General features: G+C 53.1%; 2 protein-coding genes across 3 annotated transcripts; both read left to right on the forward strand.

Moving 5' to 3' along the window:
* Positions 1 to 34: 34 nt before the first annotated feature.
* On the forward strand, positions 35 to 5,713 carry LOC136367363 (histidine--tRNA ligase, cytoplasmic-like). The gene is made up of 12 exons (XM_066328902.1): positions 35 to 250; positions 339 to 458; positions 796 to 891; positions 1,632 to 1,757; positions 1,912 to 2,019; positions 2,475 to 2,573; positions 2,917 to 3,010; positions 3,148 to 3,275; positions 3,362 to 3,604; positions 4,288 to 4,404; positions 4,722 to 4,868; positions 5,077 to 5,713. The coding sequence occupies exons 1-12, from the start codon at positions 62 to 64 to the stop codon at positions 5,131 to 5,133; spliced, it is 1,524 nt and encodes a 507-aa protein (XP_066184999.1). The 5' UTR covers positions 35 to 61; the 3' UTR covers positions 5,134 to 5,713.
* On the forward strand, positions 260 to 17,953 carry LOC136367364 (histidine--tRNA ligase, cytoplasmic). Of its 2 annotated transcripts, XM_066328903.1 has the most exons (13): positions 5,776 to 5,888; positions 6,589 to 6,678; positions 8,347 to 8,466; positions 8,647 to 8,742; positions 9,471 to 9,596; positions 11,586 to 11,693; positions 13,215 to 13,313; positions 14,372 to 14,465; positions 14,603 to 14,730; positions 14,817 to 15,059; positions 16,189 to 16,305; positions 16,670 to 16,816; positions 17,459 to 17,953. In XM_066328903.1, the coding sequence occupies exons 1-13, from the start codon at positions 5,811 to 5,813 to the stop codon at positions 17,516 to 17,518; spliced, it is 1,506 nt and encodes a 501-aa protein (XP_066185000.1). In that variant the 5' UTR covers positions 5,776 to 5,810; the 3' UTR covers positions 17,519 to 17,953. The 2 variants fall into 2 exon arrangements, with proteins under 2 accessions (XP_066185001.1, XP_066185000.1); XM_066328904.1 differs by lacking the exons at positions 5,776 to 5,888; positions 6,589 to 6,678 and adding an exon at positions 260 to 278.
* Positions 17,954 to 18,572: the final 619 nt, after the last annotated feature.

The raw sequence follows: 18,572 nt of genomic DNA on the forward strand, positions 1-18,572 counted from the left end.
CGCGCGGTCACGTGCCTGTCCGCGGTCACGTGGCGGCGCTCCCGGTGTCCCGGTACCGGCCATGCTGCGCCTCGCGCCCCTCGCCGCCCGATGCCTGCCGGCGGGGTCTCACCGCGGGCCGCTGTGCCTCGCTGGGAACCGCGGCGGCTTCGCCGGGTCCTGGCCGCTGGCCGGTGACCGCGGACCCCTGTCCCGGCAGGTGCGGGCGGCGGCGGGCGGTGAGCGGGTACCGGTGCTAAAGACGCCCAAGGTAAAGGCGCGGAGCGGGGGCGGCGCCGGTGAGTACCGTGCGTTCCCCCGCGCCCTTGCCGCTGATGGCCGCTCTCTGTCCCGGGCAGGGAACCCGCGACCACCCACCGGCGCAGGCGGCGCTCCGTGAGCGGCTCCTGAGCGCCGTGGTGTCCTGCTTCAAGCGGCACGGGGCGGCCGCCATCGACACCCCCGCGCTGGAGCTGCGGGTGAGGCGCGGCCGGAGCTCTCTTCCCTCTCGGTGTGGACAGGGGACCCGTCCCAGGGGCTGTGGGCCCTCCTCTGCTCCCTCCTGTGGGACTGGGGAGCGCCTCCTTCCCCCGGCGCCTCAGGGCAGGTTTGGGAGCTCCCTCTGTGTGGGAGGGCAGCTGCACATTCACTCTTGGTTCTGGTTTTGGGGGGCACGGGGGGTGCACTCGGGTCCGAGGGGGCTGGAGGGGGGATGTGTGTAATGCCCGGTTCATGGGGACAGAGGTCTGTGCCCCATCTCGGGAGACCCTTCACCCAGGAGCCACCCCTGTCACCAGCCCCTTTGTCCCTCCCCAGGAGACGCTGATCGGGAAGTATGGGGAGGGCACGAAGCTCATCTACGAGCTGCAGGACCAAGGAGGGGAGCTGCTGGCCCTGCGCTATGACCTCACCGTATCCTGTGCTCCCAAGGCGGTGGTGGCCCCCTGAGGGGGTGGTGGCCACCTCTGCCCTGAGGGATTGCTCTTAGCCTGGGCTGTCTGCAGGTCCCATTGGGGTGATGGCAGCCTCCTCGGCCATCCCAGCTGGTGTGTCTGTCATTGTCATGACCCCACACCCTCCCCCAGCCAGGCAAGGGCCCACAGCAAAGTCCCTTCCTGCTGTGGACATGCACCTTTATGCTCCATTATGCTGGTTTTATCTCCTTCCAGTTACAGTCCCCATCTCTGCTGTGCCCATCCCATCTTGCTAGTGCCACCTGGAAAGGTGTTTGCTGCTGGTGTCCATCCCAGGTCTTCTCAACCTCCACATCTCAACAAAATCTTTTTCCTTCAGCGTCCATATAGCTGTACCATGCATTGAATTCCCACTGATCACACTGTGAGAGCATGGAATGATGAGAGAGGGTCCTTGTGTATGTGATGTGGGTCTGGAGGAGGAAATGGAGCTGTGCCAGCTTTGAAGTAGCTCAGGTGGCTCATTGTACTCATTGTCAGCCTGAGGGATGGTTTGCCCAGAGGTTACAGAGTTACAGAATCATTGAAGTTCAGCTCAGGACACCTCAAGAATCTCACCATGATTTGAAAAAAATTGGGAAGTGGCTGGCAAAGGGGCGGGGCAATGGGAGGCTTTGAGGTTCAGCTTCTACAGCGCTGGGGATCTCTCTGTTCCCATCCTTAACTCCTCGGGCCCAGGTGCCCTTTGCTCGCTACCTGGCCATGAACAAGATCACCAACATGAAGCGTTACCACGTGGCCAAGGTGTACAGGAGGGACAACCCTGCCACAACCCGGGGCCGCTACCGCGAGTTCTACCAGTGCGTGAGTGTTGTGGTGGCCAGTGCTGCCACCAAGGCCACAAGGCCAGGAGGGTTTTCCCAGCTGGAGGGCCTCCAGCTGCTCCAGAGCAGCAGGGTGTGCCTGGCTAAGGCCCCTTGGCTCTGCCAGGAGCTCCCATCATTTGTTCTCCTCCCAGGACTTTGACATTGCCGGGCAGTTTGACCCGATGATTCCTGATGCTGAGTGCCTGAAGATTGTGCACGAGATCCTGAGTGACCTGCAGCTCGGGGACTTTGTCATCAAGGTGAGATTGGGTGGATTCTCGGTACTGCAGTGGGAAGCAGTGGTCATTGTTCTGTGGTTTTACACACGAGTAAAACCATTGTTCTGTGGTTTTACACCTCTGCCTGCTGTAAGGCTGGACACAGAAGTTCATCCCACCTCTCTGCCTCCTCATGGTGTATATGCAAAGGCTGGACCTCAGCTTGGACATGCCTTGAGCTGGGAATACCAGTAGTTCTCTTGAGGCTGCAGTCAGCAGAGTTCTGTCTAGGACTAACCAGTCTTTTGCAGAATTCCAGCATCTGACTAGATCCTAGAGTCATAGGATAGTTTTCATACCTCTACACCTTCTCTTCCCATCGAATTTGGGTGCTGGGGAAAAGGCATGAGGAAATACCAATAGCTGCAACTTCCCACACTAGGAAAAGAGGAATGACATCAGGGTGTGCCCTGTAAGTGTGCCTCTCCCTCCCCCAGGTCAACCACCGTCAGATTTTGAATGGAGTGTTCGCCATCTGTGGTGTTCCAGAGAGCAAGTTCATAACTGCCTGCTCCACTCTGGACAAGCTGGACAAGGTCAGCACTGGGCTCATGGGGAGGAGACACTTGTGTTCTTGGGATGGATGTCTTAGGCTGGGCAGTGTTCTGCCTGTTCTTGTAGTGAAGAGTTTCAAAGCAGCTGAGATGGTGTCTGTAGAGGATTTGAGGAGTTCTTGGGCCTGGTTAAGAGTGAAGCCTGGTTATTTGTTAAAAATTCCTGTGAGAGGAATAAAAAATAAATTTTAACAAATTTAACTAATCTCACAATTAGTGAGATTGCTGACTGTTGTTCCACACAAGTTGTGGACATGTGGGCTGATGGAGGCAGTGAGTGAGGAGAATATCCTGCAGCAACTGATGTCCTTCTCTCCCGTCACAGGTGCCATGGGAGGAAGTGAGGAGTGAGATGGTGGGAGAGAAGGGGCTCTCTCCCGAGGCTGTGGATCGCATCGGGGAGTATGTCCAGCTCCACGGTGAGCAGCAGGGCTGGTGCCCTTGGCCTTGCTCTGGGCTGGGCATGGAAAGGTGCAGGGCACACACCTGGCTGGCCGCGGCCACCGCGCCGGGCGCTGCTGGCCTGGCACACCTGAGGCATGGCTGGTCCCCACAGGTGGGCTGGAGCTGATCGAGCGCCTTCTCCAGGACCCAAAGCTGTCCCAGAACAAGCTGGCCAAGGAGGGGCTGGGCGACGTGAAGCTGCTGTTTGAGTACCTGACCCTGTTTGGCATCACGGGGAAGGTGAGTGAGGAGGTGTGGGGGCAGGAGGGGGTGCTGCCCTGGCAGGTCCCCGAGCAGCCGGTGACGGGGCCGCCCTTTCCCCCCAGATCTCCTTCGACCTGAGCCTGGCGCGGGGCCTGGACTATTACACGGGGGTGATCTTTGAGGCTGTGCTGCTGCAGCAGGAGAAGGAGCACGTGGAGGAGCCGGTCAGCGTTGGCAGCGTGGCCGGAGGCGGCCGCTATGACGGGCTGGTGGGGATGTTTGATCCCAAGGGCAGGAAGGTGCCCTGTGTGGGGGTCAGCATTGGGATCGAGCGCATCTTCTCCATCCTGGAACAGAGGCTGGAGGTAGGTGGTGCAGGCATGCGTTGGGGAAGCCTCTAGGAAGCAAAATATTCTTTATCAGAGGTCTCTGGCTCCACAGTGCTCAAGGGAAAATAATTTTGAGGGAGAGTGTGGCTGCCTAAATATCAATGCACAGAAGACAAGAGTCCTTTTCTGCAGCCCATCAGGATGCAGGTGTGGGCAGCTGAGGGCAGCATTCCCTAGGAGATGTCAAAGAAATGTTAGAGATGGCCTTGAGCTCTGGGCCTGGCTCTGAGCTTTGTGCCCCAGTCTCTTTGTTCTTGTGTCTTGCCTCTGAAGTTTTCTGTCCTGGGGATTCTGAAGCAATGAATTTGATAACAGCTGTGAACTCACTCAGATAAACCCTAGGGAAACCTCTTTGGAGATTCATCATTCTGTGTTTAGTTCCAAGCCCATAACTGCTAGCAAGTGAAGCTGAGGCAATGAAGGATCAAAGGAGAGATTGGAAAGCTGTCCTGGTCCCATCCAGGAGGTTGGCCAGGGTCCCCTAGGAACAGCAGCATGCAGTTAAGTAGTGTGGCACAATGCAGAATCTCCAGGGGCTCATTAAAGGTGCCCAGATTGTCACTGACTGAGTTATGGTCTGGAGATAGATGAGGTGAGGTGTTGTGAGCTGCAGATTCCCTGGAGTCTGTCTCATGAATGTCCCATGTCTGTCCCTTCAGGCTTCTGGGGAGAAACTTCGAACAACTGAGACCCAAGTGCTGGTGGCTACACCACAGAAACATCTGCTTGCTGCCAGACTGAAGCTCATCTCCGAGCTGTGGGGTGCAGGGATCAAGGTAAAGGAATGACTTGGGCTTGGCAGTGTCACAGGTGAGGGAGGGAGAGCCTGAAGAGAGCTTTAGCACAGCAAAACCGACTCCATTAGTTGTGTGTCTCTCTAAGATCTGGGTCTGTCTGAGATCACAGAACTGTTCAGGTTGAAAAAGATCTCCAAGATTGAGTCCAACCTTTAGATGTAGGCAGCCAAAGAACAGCCCAGAGCAGTAAAGTGGTATCTGCAGAGTTTGGTATTGGTGCTTTACTACTTGCTTTACTACAAGTATTCATCAGAGCAAAGTTGGGTTAGTGATTCACCCTTCTCACTCTCTCATAGGCAGAGATGCTGTACAAGAAAGATCCTAAATTGCTGAAGCAGCTGCAGTATTGTGAGAACACAGGAATCCCTCTTGCTGCCATTGTGGGAGAGCAGGAGCTGGCAGATGGAGTCGTCAAGCTGCGAGATATTGCAACAAGAGAGGAGGTGAGAATGCCCTTTTACACCAGGTTTTAAAATATTTTGAAACTCTAGAGATCACTGAAGAGCTCTGGGTATTCCCTCAGTGTTCATTTGGGAAGCCATAGCACAGATCTATTGGATGACTCCAGAAAATCAGTCATAAACTGCGCTGGTATCCTCACTTAGTCCTTAAAAGTTCTCCTGTCTAATGCTGCTCTGTTTTGCCTTGTAGGTTGATATCCCCAGAGAGAAGCTTATTGATGAGATCAGGAGAAGGCTGGAGCCCTGAGGGCTTCTGTGGCTGGAGCTGCTTGGCTGAACTGCAGCACAGCTGGAACCCTCCTGCAGCGCCTCAGCCATCCACTGCCGGGGTAACATCCACTCACCTAAGGCTCATTGCCTCGGCTGAGGCAGTGAGAACAGAGGAGTTAAGAGGGGTTTAAAAGCTATGGACAGTGCAGTCAGCAGGTTAACCTTCTGGGTAGCTTCTCTGAAGGTCAAGTTTGTGGGTTCCTCATACCGCAGTCCCTGTACCTGTACAGCCATTTCCATCACTCCGGGTGGTGGTGGCACAGATGGATGTGGTGCAGCTCAAGCAGGATCAGGTGGAACTCCAGATTTAGGAGGGGGAATCCGTGGTGTGTGGGGCACCTGCCAGCTCAGGACGTGGGGATCCTATAGGGGGTCCCTATTTGAGCTGCGGGGGCCGGTCCCAATCCGCAGCCGGGCGCGGAGCTGCGGGACCGCCCTGGAAGGGAGCACGTTTCCCATCACCGAGGGACACAGCGAGCGGCTGAAGCAGCTGCGCAGGCTGCGGCGCGCGTGCACAGACTGTATTTTTATATATTAAACAAAATCCCCGTTAATAAACCCAAGGCTCGGCCTCCGCCTTCCCCTTGGCCGCGGGGCGGCGCCGCGCGTGCGCGGGGCGGGGCGGGACAGGCGCATGCGCGGCGCGGACTGGCCATGGCGGAGGAGGCGGCGGTGCGGGCTCAGGCGGACACCGTGCGGAGGCTCAAACAGGACAAGGCCGATCCCGACGAGGTGCGGGAGCTCCGGTGTCCCTGCGGATGGGCTGCTGGGAGCGGCAGTATGAGTTGGGAGCGGCGCGCTGGGAGGGTTGGGGAATGAGAAGCGGGGCGCCGGCGGGGTTGGGATGGGGAAGAGGGGATTTGGGGCAGCCGTGCCGGGCTGGGAGAGGGCTGCCGGGCGGTGGGGGGGAACTGGGACCGCTGGGCTGGAGGTCACTGGGCTGGGGCGGGCGGCATTGGGAAAAGGGCTGTCGGGAAGGATGCGAGTGAAGGGCTGGGAAGGACTGAGGGTGCAGAGGAGACTGGTGGTGGGAACTGGTGATGCCGGTGTTAGATTGAAAGGAAGGATGCTTGGGAGGGTTAGGATTGGGAGGAGGGTGCTGGAAACAGCTCGTGCTGGTGCGTGTAGAGGAGCTGGTGGTGGCGGGGGTAGGAATGGGGAGATAGCTGTGGGTGGTAATGGAGGTCGTGGGAGTCAGGGAATGGTGGGGGGATTTGCGTGTCTGAGATAGAGGTGCTCGTATGAGAAGTGGGAAGTACTGGAGAGCAGCAGGGAATGTCCCTCTAGTTGCTGAGAAACTGGGAATAGTGGGGGTATTGAGGTGGTGGAGTCAGGTGCGCGGGGAATGCTGAGGTTGAAGGTACTGGGGAAGGCAGTGGGCTGGGCCTGGTGGGTGGTCTTATCCCCAGCACCCTCCTTATTTCATTCCCAGATTGCAAAGGAAGTGGCAAAGCTGCTGGATATGAAGGCACAGCTGGGGGCAGATGAGGGGAAACAAAAGTTTGTGCTCAAGACCCCGAAGGTAACTCCCTGCAGCGCGCTCCTGTGCCCCTCTGTGTGCGTGTCTTCCCTCATGCACCCACCCAGCAACCCCCTACACGTCTGTGGGCTAAAGTCCAGCATGGCCACACCTGCCTTTGTTCAAATTTTTGTTTCCAGTTTCAGTTTTAGTAAGAAGAGGGAGAGGGGTGAAAGTATCCCAGATACCCACCCATCGGAGAAACTTCTGGGTGTTTCTGTTATATTCCAGCCACTGCTGGTGTGATTAGGAAATTCCCTTCTAATAAAACTTTATTGTAGGTGCCCAGTGTAAGAGGGCTCATATCTGCCCTTAGTCTGAGGGGCTGAGTAATCCCATTTACGGGACAGGTCTGGCCAGCTGCTGGAATTTCTGTGAAAGCTGGAATTTCCTCTTGTGGAAAGACCCTTCCTTTACAAGTAGTTTTTCAGTTTCCAGGCCCCTAAGAATAGTGTCCATAATGCAATTTTTGCTGAAATACTTTGTAACCTGAATGTTTCATTACTGGCAGCTGATCAGAGACCTGCTGCTTCCATGCTGTGGTGTGGAGACAGTGATGAACATGTTCACAAACAAACCAGGCTATGGGCATGCCACTGACATAGAAAATCATACAAACATGGAATGGTTTGTGTTGGAAGGACCTTATAGCTCATCTTGTTCCACACTCTGCCATGGGCAGGGACACCTTCCACGATCCCTGATTGCTCCAAGCTCCATTCACCCTGGCCTGGGGCTCTTCTAGGGATGGGGTAGCCGCAGCTTCTCTGGGCAACCTCACAGGAAAGAATTTATTCCCAGTATTTAAATGTCTCAAAACTGTCAATTTGTCCATTGCCTTTATATGTTTGGTTGAATGTAATTGTGATGTGATGCCTGGAAAGTAAAAAGGTATTTCACTATGTAAAAGTGTGGAGAAGGGGATTTGTCAGCCCTATTGAGTGCCAGAGAAACTCAGTTGAGTTTCCAGCCCACCTCAGGCTTGTCAGTGGCAGCTGAAGGCCACCTGAGTGACCTGTGGGTGAGGATGCTTCCCCGTTCCTGACTGGTTTTAGAAAATGGAAGTTGGAGGTCTAGCTAATTAACAATAATTAATGCATTACTGAGAGCATAAAGGTGGTCACTGAAATAATTCAGTGACCCTTGACACCAAAGAAATGGAAAGGGTGCACGGCCCTGGGAATTGTAGACAAACATTTCACAGGTGTTGCATTTTGAAAGATGGTTTTTCTGTGTGTTTGGAAATTGCAGAGCTGATGGTTGTTCCACAGCTTCAGAGCATGTCTGTCCTCTCTTTCCACCTTTGAGATGGATCATTGGGCAGGGGTCTGCCTAATAGGTCTGAATCAAAGCTGAGGACAGGTCCTGGTTGCATTGTCAGGCTTGAAAGCGCTGAACTCAGACTGCTGGATCTGTTTTATCTCCTTTGTTTCCTGTACTGTGAACCTCTCAACTTGGGTTTCACTCTGCAGACCGTGGCAGACTCTGTCTGAGCTGTGTCCTGATGTTTTCCAACGTTTTTAGTGCTGTTTACCAATATCTGGTGTCTGGACCTGGTCTCTCTGGCTTTGTTAGCAGTATGGCAGCTTCTTCATGTTGCTTCTGGCATCTTTCTCATGTCATGCCTCTTAACCCAAGGTGCCCTTTGCTCCTTTTCTTCCCTCATCCCAGGGCACTCGGGATTTCGGGCCCAAGGAAATGGCCATCCGTGAGAGGGCCTTCAAAGCCATCATCTCCTGCTTCAAGCGCCACGGGGCCGAAGTCATCGACACGCCGGTGTTCGAGCTGAAGGTGGGTCAGGACACAGCAGGCTGGCTGAGCTGGGAGGATCCTGCAGCTGAGAATGTTGAGGGCCAAGTTTCCTTCCTTAGTTCCTAGGCATTCTCCCTTTCTCTCCTTGTTTTCTGTGTGCTTTAGGGCTGATCCCCTGTCACTGAAGATGCTCTTTGTTCGTGTGTTGTTTTGTTGTAGGAGACACTGACAGGGAAGTACGGTGAAGACTCGAAGCTCATCTATGATCTAAAAGATCAGGGAGGAGAGCTGCTGTCGCTGCGCTACGACCTGACAGTATCCTGCCACAGCTGGTGCTGAGGGGCTTGGCAGACCTACTTTTGGGGCAGCACTGTCCTGAGGGGGAGAGAAGACCCCAAACTGACAGGGGGAGCCATGGGTAGGCAGTGTGGTTCCAGTGGGTGCAGAACCCTTGCTCGGTTATTTATTGTGCATTACTTCTGTTTGGTAAAGGGATGCTTAGAATCATGGAATATCCTGAGTTGGAAGTGACCCCAAGGATCACTGAGTCCCAGTCCTGACCCTGCACAGGACACTCCAGCCATGTGCCTGAGAGCATTTACCAAATGTTTCTTGAGCTCTGTCAGGCCTGGTGCCATACTTCCTTGGAGAGCCTGTTCCTGTGCCCAGTGACCCTCTGGGGGAAGAACCTTTTCCTAACATCCAACCTGACCCTTCCCTGACACAGCTTCATGCCTTGTGTGTGGAGGTAAAGAAGATCTGTACTGAGTGTAGTTTTCCCAAGAAGGGTTCCCAGGCCAGGCTGCTGCAGTATACAGCCCATGTGAGACTGAGATGCAGCCTCAGGTCTTGCTGGAAGAAGCCTGGAGGGACACTTGGAGGCAGCACGTGTGGAGACCTTGGGGAGCTGAGATAAGTCCAGCTGTCTCTTAGCAGTCCTTTTCCCCAGGGGTGCTGGGTGGGAGACAGTGAGGACCCGGCGCTGCCTGTGACTGATAACCGGGGGTGATCCCTCCCTGTTGCCATCCTTAACTCTGTCTCAGGTGCCCTTTGCTCGCTATCTGGCCATGAACAAGATCACCAACATCAAGCGCTACCACATTGCCAAGGTGTACAGGAGGGACAACCCTGCCATGACCAGGGGCCGCTACCGCGAGTTCTACCAGTGTGTGAGTGTGCTGTGGACTGGGACACTGCTGGGACAGCGTGGGCTGGGCAGCACCTGTGGACACAGCACTGTCAAAATAACAGCTGTGTCACCCTTCCCTGTGGCTGTGGAAAGCTGTGAAGGATCCACTAATCTTCTCTTTAGTGTGTCTGTATGAGTTGGAGGGTGGGAGAGGGGGTGTGACAGCTGTGACACAGTGCTGGCGTGGTGTGGAACTTTGTCATGGAGCCCCCAGGTATCACCTCCTTTGCACTGCATGGGAGGGCAGCTCCCTGCTCCATCCCAGTGTTTGCTGGATGGGTGGGGGGGAGGAATTCCCTTGTGACCCCCAATCTGGCAACAGTTCAGCTCTGGGTGTTTTAGCAGGACATACAAACCAGGCAAGGCAGTAGCATACGCTACTTTCATTCCATGTTTAGTCAATTTTAACTTCAAAGGAAGGGAAAACCCAGAGGCCAAATTATAGAACAAGTAACAAAGCAATTTCCTTCATGGCTTTCTCATAGTAGCCCCAAGGAACAGTTTTGCTCTGCTCTACTGACACAGTCCCCAGGGATCATATTGCAAACAATTTTGGTTTTTTTTTGAGAATATTCTACTTCATTATACAACCCCTGGGAATACCTTCCAGTTTTGGATTGGTCGTTCCTGTTTCCAGATGACTTGGGGTCATTGCCTCCTGTCTCATCTCCTACTCCAAGATCTCACTCCTAGGATAGGTAGAAATGGTCTTCTAATATCCAGGCTAAAGTTACTTGTATCTGATTGTTTCCTTCCTCTCCTTTAAAGAGTTCAGCTCTTAAAAGTAGCTGTCATCCCTTGATATATATTCTTCCCCTTTCCCAGGTAAACATTTGGGAAATGTTTAGAGAAATTGTCCCCTCCTTAAACCACTTAAATCAATCTCTGTTACTTTTGTTACTTTCCCTCCTTAGATATATTTTCCTGCTTTTCTCAGCCTGGGACCTTTTCCTGCAGCTTTTCTTCGATAAAATTCACCTGCCTCTGTTTGTTTGGGTTTTTTCAGTGAGATTTCATCTGTGCCATTTACAGAAATATCAGCACTTTGCTGACTTCCTGTGCACTTCCTGTACTTCCTCACCCAACTTTCCCAGGGATTGCATCAGCCCTTTTTGGACTCAGGAATTAACTATGTGATCCCATCTTCTCCTCCAATACCCCAGTTTATTTTGAGAGCTTGGTGAAGCCCTGTTGAAATATATCCACATAATGAAAATTATTCTTATATTCAAAGTCTCATTGAAGACTTTGCATTTGGGGATTCCTAACAGGGGTTGAACAAGGGCTCTTTTTTTTTTTTTTTTTTCCCTGTGTTTTATTTCTCTCTGAACACTGATGTTTTTTCCAGTCATGGGATACCAGCCTATTAAAGCATCTTGATGCTGGGCTTTGGTTCTTCTATGTGCTAGTTCATCTGGTGATCTCTGGTGGGGACCACTCAGGGTTCCTGATTCCTTTTTCTGTCTTAGCAGTTGAAATTCTGGTTTTGCTTCTCTTGCCTTCCCTAATCATTAACTTGATTGGCATGTGTCTTAAAAAAAGCATCCTAAGAATCAAGGCGAAACATTTGGCATTTAGGTCGTAGCAAATCAGAAGTAGTTTTTTCCTCCCCTCTCTGGTTCCCTTGTTCTGTTTATTTACTGCTGCTCCTCCTTTCTGTTGTTTTTTGAGGATCTCTGTTTCAGAGTGTCACACAGCAACTGCTGGGTCAGGGGAGCAGGTCACAGTGTATGAACTCTTTGAAATGCAGTGGACATGAGGGCCCTGATGCTTTCCATCATAGAGGTTCTGGTAGAGGTTCTAACCCACATCCTGTCCCTTCTGGATTGAGTCTGTAAGGGACAGTGCTCCCTCACATCCCAGTTCTGTCGGGTTTTGTATATAAACCACTGTTAGCAGCAGTTGAAGCTATTTTTCTGCAGCTGTGCTGTGGTGCTGAATTGCTCACTGCCTTTTTCTCTGCCCCCAGGACTTTGACATTGCCGGGCAGTTTGACCCGATGATTCCCGATGCCGAGTGCCTGAAGATCGTGCATGAGATCCTGAGTGACCTGCAGCTTGGGGACTTTGTCATCAAGGTGGGGCTGGGTGGGTTCTCTGTGCCACAGTGAGAACCAGTGGTCATTGTCCTGTGGTTTTACACACTAGCACCTGTTCCCACTCTAAGGCCTGACCCAGAAGTTTGTCCCTCCTCTCTACCTGGAAGCAAATGTGCTAAAAGCTAAAGATTGGACCTCCACTTGGATTTGTTTTGAGCTGGGAATGACTGGAGTTTTCTTGAGGCTGCAGCTGACAGTGTTCTCTCCAGACCTGACCACGGTCCCTTGCAAAATTCTAGCAGCCAGCTAGAATGACAGAATGGTCTGGGTTGGAAGGGACCTTAAATATAATCCAGTTCCATTATCCTGGCAGGGGCAGGGACACCTTCCACTAGCCCAGGTTGCTGCAAGGACTGTCCAGCCTCATCCTGAACTCTTGCAGGAGTGGGGCAGTCACAGTTTCTCTGGACAGCCTGTGCCTCACCGCCCCTATAATAAATTTATTCCTAATATCTGTCTAAGCAGGTGACTGTCATATTCACTGCCTGAAGTAAAACAGGCTCTGGTTCAGAATTCCTGCCCTCATCCCTGCTCCTGATGTCTCCCTAGCAGGGGCATCTGCTCAGTGTTTGGTGTTGCCTGCAGACCCCTGCCTTTCCACCAAGTCTGTTTTGGGGCTGAAGCATTTTCTAGCCCAAGAGTTGTGCCCTACTGTAGGCTGAGCTTGCTCTTTGCTTCCAGACACCTCTGTTCCCTTGGGATGGCAGCAAACAGTGCTCAATGTGTAGGTGAGGCAGGATGGGAAGGGTGCACAGGAGCAGGAGAGCAATGGGTAGGAGTGCTGGATGCACAGGAGGGCGGTGGGATCTGTGAGGGACCTGGAGATGGGCCATTCCTGGGCACTGCAGGCTGGGTGTTGTGTTCCTGTTGCAGCCCCTGAGGGCAGGGGCCAGGTAGTTCCCTTTGAACCTGTCTGGGGTGAGCTGAAGGAACTGGGTGTTTTGGGCAATGGTGAAAGTGGGGCCTTTGAGGATGAAAACATTCCTGCAGTGGGGAGCAACAAAATAACCTGCCTGTGGTTATTCTTGTCTCCTAGAAGGCACTTTCTAGTTCATGCTGATGCTGGAGGATTCCAAATTCCTGTGCAGTTTATTTATTTCTGAGTAACTGTAGGCATTGTCACTACCCATGGAAATGTTGAATCCAGCTGAGTCTTTGGCCTTAATTACATACCCTTACAGAGCATAATTAAACTACAGAATTCACTATACTATCATTAAAAAAATAAATCCTCATTGAGGATTTAACATAATCAGATGTCCTTTTTCTCTTATGCTCACAGGGTAGGGTAATATTCTGAATTAATCTCCTTGGCTGTGGTCTGTTCCTGAGCTGTTTTTGCATGTCTGCATGAGGGGACTCAGGCCCTGATGGTTTTTTTTTTGACAGACATTTCCTATATTCTCTTCCATGCTTAAAACTACAGGGGAATGAAGCAGGACACTGCTGAAGCATCTGCTTGAGTTCATAATTCCTGATGTGCTGCTCCCTTTCCCCCAGGTCAATGACCGGCGCATCCTTGATGGGATGTTTGCGGTTTGTGGGGTCCCGGACAGCAAATTCCGAACCATCTGCTCCAGCGTTGACAAACTGGATAAGGTATGGGCTGCAGCCCCTGGCTGCATCTGCTGCTGCTGCGCTCTCAGTGAATGAACCGTGGTCCATGAGAATTGGCTGGAAAATGCTGATAAGTAACGAGTTGTTCCCACCTTTCCCTGGAGGGAGGATACATGCAGGGCACAGCATTCACACAGGAGGAGAGGATCCTCTGTTTTGTTATCCACTATGCCTTGAAGTCCTGATAAAAGGAAAGGTGAGAGGGGAAAAATGCTCTTTACATAGGAGGTTCAATACCCCAAACCTTCACCTGCTCAAGGTGTTGCTGCTTATGAACCAGGCTCATGAAAACCTGCACCTAATTAGGCTAATTAGGCTAGGGCATGTTAAAAACAGCAGCTTGTGTCTCATCTCATGTGGTCATGGTTTTGTTGAAGGGTGAACTGCCCTTTCCTGTGGAGGATTCATCAGATGGTAAAATGAAGGCAACTGGAGGAATTCTCACTCACAGCCCTGTTAGCAGAGATCCATTGCAGAGGCATGACCATAGTTTGGGGGTGTATATGTGTGGAAAAGCAATGGGAAAGGGAGCACTGGGCTTCTTTCTGATGGGATCATATCCTCATGACTTATCTCAGTGCAGCTGGATGTGATCAAGACTCTTCTGGCTGTCTTTGACCCCTGGTGAGTGGGAAGATGGCAGCATATTATGCTTACAGTGGGTTTTTTCCCTTACCCAAGCAATACCTCACACCTTTCCAGGTGACTCCGTGACCAGCAACACTTTCCTGAGTGGTGTTTATGACTAAGTAGCTAACCAGGGAGACCACAGCACCAGGATGGCTCTCAGACTTGGTGGTTGGTTATACAGTGCTGATATTTAATTCTGGCCAGAAATGAAACTAAAAGTATTTTTATAGAGTTGGGATACAAATAGGCTGTGCAGAGGTACAGGAAATGGGAGTTATGCACACATGACTGCGCTCTGAGAGCTGCTACTTCTCTCATGCACCTTGTAACCATGATGATGGGATTCTGCCATGCAGAGGAGAGCCTGTGCCTTGGTGTAGTGTCCCTGATGTCCTTCTCTCCCGTCACAGGTGCCATGGGAGGAAGTGAGGAGTGAGATGGTGGGAGAGAAGGGGCTCTCTCCCGAGGCTGCGGATCGCATCGGGGAGTATGTCCAGCTCCACGGTGAGCAGCAGGGCTGGTGCCCTTGGCCTTGCTCTGGGCTGGGCATGGAAAGGTGCAGGGCACACACCTGGCTGGCCGCGGCCACCGCGCCGGGCGCTGCTGGCCTGGCACACCTGAGGCATGGCTGGTCCCCACAGGTGGGCTGGAGCTGATCGAGCGCCTTCTCCAGGACCCAAAGCTGTCCCAGAACAAGCTGGCCAAGGAGGGGCTGGGCGACGTGAAGCTGCTGTTTGAGTACCTGACCCTGTTTGGCATCACGGGGAAGGTGAGTGAGGAGGTGTGGGGGCAGGAGGGGGTGCTGCCCTGGCGGGTCCCCAAGCAGCCGGTGACGGGGCCGCCCTTTCCCCCCAGATCTCCTTCGACCTGAGCCTGGCGCGGGGCCTGGACTATTACACGGGGGTGATCTTTGAGGCTGTGCTGCTGCAGCAGGAGAAGGAGCACGTGGAGGAGCCGGTCAGCGTTGGCAGCGTGGCCGGAGGCGGCCGCTATGACGGGCTGGTGGGGATGTTTGATCCCAAGGGCAGGAAGGTGCCCTGCGTGGGGGTCAGCATTGGGATCGAGCGCATCTTCTCCATCCTGGAACAGAGGCTGGAGGTAGGTGCCTTTGGTGCTCAGCTAATGGTTAATCCCCCACTCCAGCAGATGCTGAAGTGAGTGTTCCTTGCCCCAGTCTTTGGAGAAACCAACCAGGCCTCTGCTGTGCTCTGCACCAGGAATCAGAACTAGGATATAACCTCCAATTCTCTCTGGCCTGGCAGATGATGTCTGGGGCTCCCACTGAAGACGAGACCATTCTTCCCACAGCCCTCAGACATGGCTTCTCCAGCTGCAGCTAGAGGGGACACTTTAATCCTCAGCAGGGGCAGGTACCTTAGTGTTCCCCACTGCGTTAGGCATCCGCATGAGCCCACATCCTCCTTGGCGAGGCAGCATTGTTCTGTAAGGGAGGCAGCAGCCTGACATACCTATTTGTCCTGCCTATGGCACTGCAGAGACCAGACAGGGATCACGTCTTCCAGGGCAGAAACTGCAGTGCCTCTAGGGGTTTCTCAGATAGCTTTTTCCTCTTCCCCCTCCTCAAAGTTTTGCAGTTCTCCGTCCCGATCAATGGGTGTTAAATACGTCTTTGTAAGCTTCCAAAATGTGGCTACATGTTCCCCTCCTCCAGAAGTCTGGTGCTGGTTCTCTCTTGGCAGCCAGACACAACTGGAATTTCTAAATAGAAACTGAATTCCTCCTCCACCACCTCCAGTCCTGGCCAGGTTTGTTCCATTCAGGTGACCTTTTAAAGGCTTCTCCCTTCAGCAAGGCAGCAGGGAAATGCCACATGGAGTATCCAGCATCTGCCACAGGGGCTGGTGGAGCATTCAGCTTGCTGCTGTTTAACCCATAGTTAGAACTTCAGCTGTGGAGCAGACAGCTGCCTTTGTCTACATTTTCCTGGGTGTGTTGCTTCTGATCTGCTTGGAGCAGATGCTTAGGAGGCCCTTGGGTGTGGAGAAACATGAGGGAGGCTGTTTTAGGCACACATGGAAATTTGATTCCGCTTTAGGATGGGATCTTTGGGATTTCCCTGACTGAGTTAATGCTGCTCAGAGATCCCTCTGAGTGCAGTCCTCTTCACTGCTAGACTGATGGAGCTGAGTGGTGACCCATCCTGCTGATAGAATCTCAGGTGTCTTGGTATGTCTGTGGCATCTTTTGGGTCCTGTCCCCTCTCTAGGCCTCTGAGGAAAAGATCAGGACAACGGAGACACAGGTGCTGGTGGCCTCTGCCCAAAAGAAGCTCCTTGAAGAGCGACTGAAGCTCATCTCTGAGCTGTGGGATGCTGGAATCAAGGTATGACTGGGTGATGGCAAAGTCCAGAGCTGCCTGGTTCATTTTCTGTCTGGGAATTTACCAGATCTGGCTTTGCTTTGGGAAGGAATTACATGGAACAGGTGGGGAACAGACTGCCATCCTGAATGGAGCCTTTCTCTTCTCAGTACCCCAAATCATAGGCTCTCAAGGAAGGGCTAGGCAGCAGGACTTGGTTAGCGCTATAACTGCAAGGTCTTGTTGAACCTGGTGCCTTCTCCATGAGTCCATCCTGTCCCCACCACACAACCTCTCACTCACCAGACTGGCCCAGCAGTGCCTGGTTGAAGGGGTCCAGTGAAACATCCCAGTTTGATGATGGTGTTGTGCTCTGGCTTTGTCCCAGGCAGAGATGCTGTACAAGAAGAACCCCAAGCTGCTGAATCAGCTGCAGTACTGCGAGGACACAGGCATCCCTCTTGTCGCCATCGTGGGTGAGCAGGAGCTCAAAGATGGAGTCGTCAAGCTGCGGATTGTGGCAACCAGGGAGGAGGTATGGCCTGTGCCAGGGTGGGGCTGGCTAGGTGACCCTTCAGCCCAATTCAGACCAGCCCTCCAGACCCAGTGGTGTTTCCAGCAACTTTGGTGACACCCCATATTCCAGTTCCTTCCCCATGCAGCTTCCTGCAGTCATGAAGTGCTGTTGTCTGGAGAGTTTACTATCCTGTGGCCTCCTTCAACTCCTCAGTTGAGGAGCCTGGAGCATGGAGAGGTGATTCAGTGGTGCTCTTGGAATGAGGGAGACCAAACAGAACATGGTTAGCCTTGAACTTCAGGGCTGCTCCGTGCCTGTTATCTCAGGACAGATCCCAAAACAGGCATCACTGGAATCAGTGCATAGGTCACTGGCTAAGATCGCTGCAATAGACCACCTAGATCAGTAGCTTTGGAACCAATAGGATAGTGTGGGAAGAGCATCATTCTCAAAACCATTATACAAGGAGAGGGTGTATTGGGGTTGCTGGCACGTTCCTGCTCTTACAGGCTCAGCTCTGTGGCTGCTGCAGCCCACTCGATCCCTGTAAAGAGACTGGTGACACCTTGGTGTGACCCCCTGAGACACGGGGCCACAACTGTGGTGACGTGTCAAGCTGTTGGAGTTGTATTGAAGCAACTTTTTGCTCCCCCTGTGCAGGTCAATGTTCGCAGGGAGAGCCTGGTGGAGGAGATCAGGATACGAACGAGTCAGTGTTAACCCCTTTGGACACTGGATTCCAGCTGACAGATTTTCTTCCATAAACGCCTTTACCAGGCTGTGCAGCAGTGGGCGGGGTGTTCGGGTGGCTTTTAAAGCTGTATTTATTCTTGTCTTACGCCCTTCCTTCCCCGGTGGGAGCCAAGAGCCTGCACTGACTCCTGTGCCATGCCCTGGCCCTTGAGAATGTTTCTGGAAGGATGTTGAGGAAGTGGCTCCGGCAGACATCAGCCACACGTCTGCCACAGTGACCCATGGAGCCCCATGCTAGCAGCAGATCCCGGGGGTTTGGCTGCAGCTTCTTGTTCCCGTCACTTTGAATAACCATCCCAGCCTGTCTCTCTGCTCTGGCTGCAGGGGAGTGACCTTATCCCCAACAGAATGTAATGGCACTGCTCCCAGAAACATAATAAATCTGTCTGTCCCTTGCTGTGACTCCTGTCTCTGTTTGCTGCTTGGGGCAGGGATTTGCTCACCTGCCTCGTTAAGCCGGAGCTGTTCTTTAAAGGTCAATGTCAATGTTTCTGCCTGTGATGATTCCTCCTCCCTCTGGATACCCCTGGTGTTGCCAACCCCTGTGACAGGTGTAAAGCCAAGGTCCCACAGCTGCGTGGAGCTCCATGAGCGACCTCCCAGTCTCCTGCGGGATGGCTCAGGGTGCCCCCTTCCCCCCTGAGGCATGCATTTTGCCTGATGTCCCCAAACCACGTCAGCTTTTAAACCTGTGGCTCCCTAAACAAGGCTTAAACATGAATAACGAAACTGCATCTTTTCTGTGCAGAAAAGAGCAAGACAAGACCGAGGCGGGGCAAGGAAAGCAAGGTAAGAAAGGCAAGGAAAATTAAGGCAAGGGAGGTCAAGGCCTCACTTATACCTTGCCATCTCCTCCCTTGCCTCATGCGCCGATGGGAGCTCCGTGAACGGTTCTAAGGGGGCCATTCTAATGGGACCTTGGGCACGGCGCTGCAGCGCCCGCCTCCACTCGGCTCGGCGCCGCCACACTGGCACCAGCGCCTACCTGCGCACCTTATTTATACCCTCCTGCCAGCAGCGC

This window comes from Sylvia atricapilla, chromosome 14 (genome assembly GCF_009819655.1).
Source record: "Sylvia atricapilla isolate bSylAtr1 chromosome 14, bSylAtr1.pri, whole genome shotgun sequence".
In the NCBI taxonomy this organism is placed as follows: Eukaryota; Metazoa; Chordata; class Aves; order Passeriformes; family Sylviidae; genus Sylvia; species Sylvia atricapilla.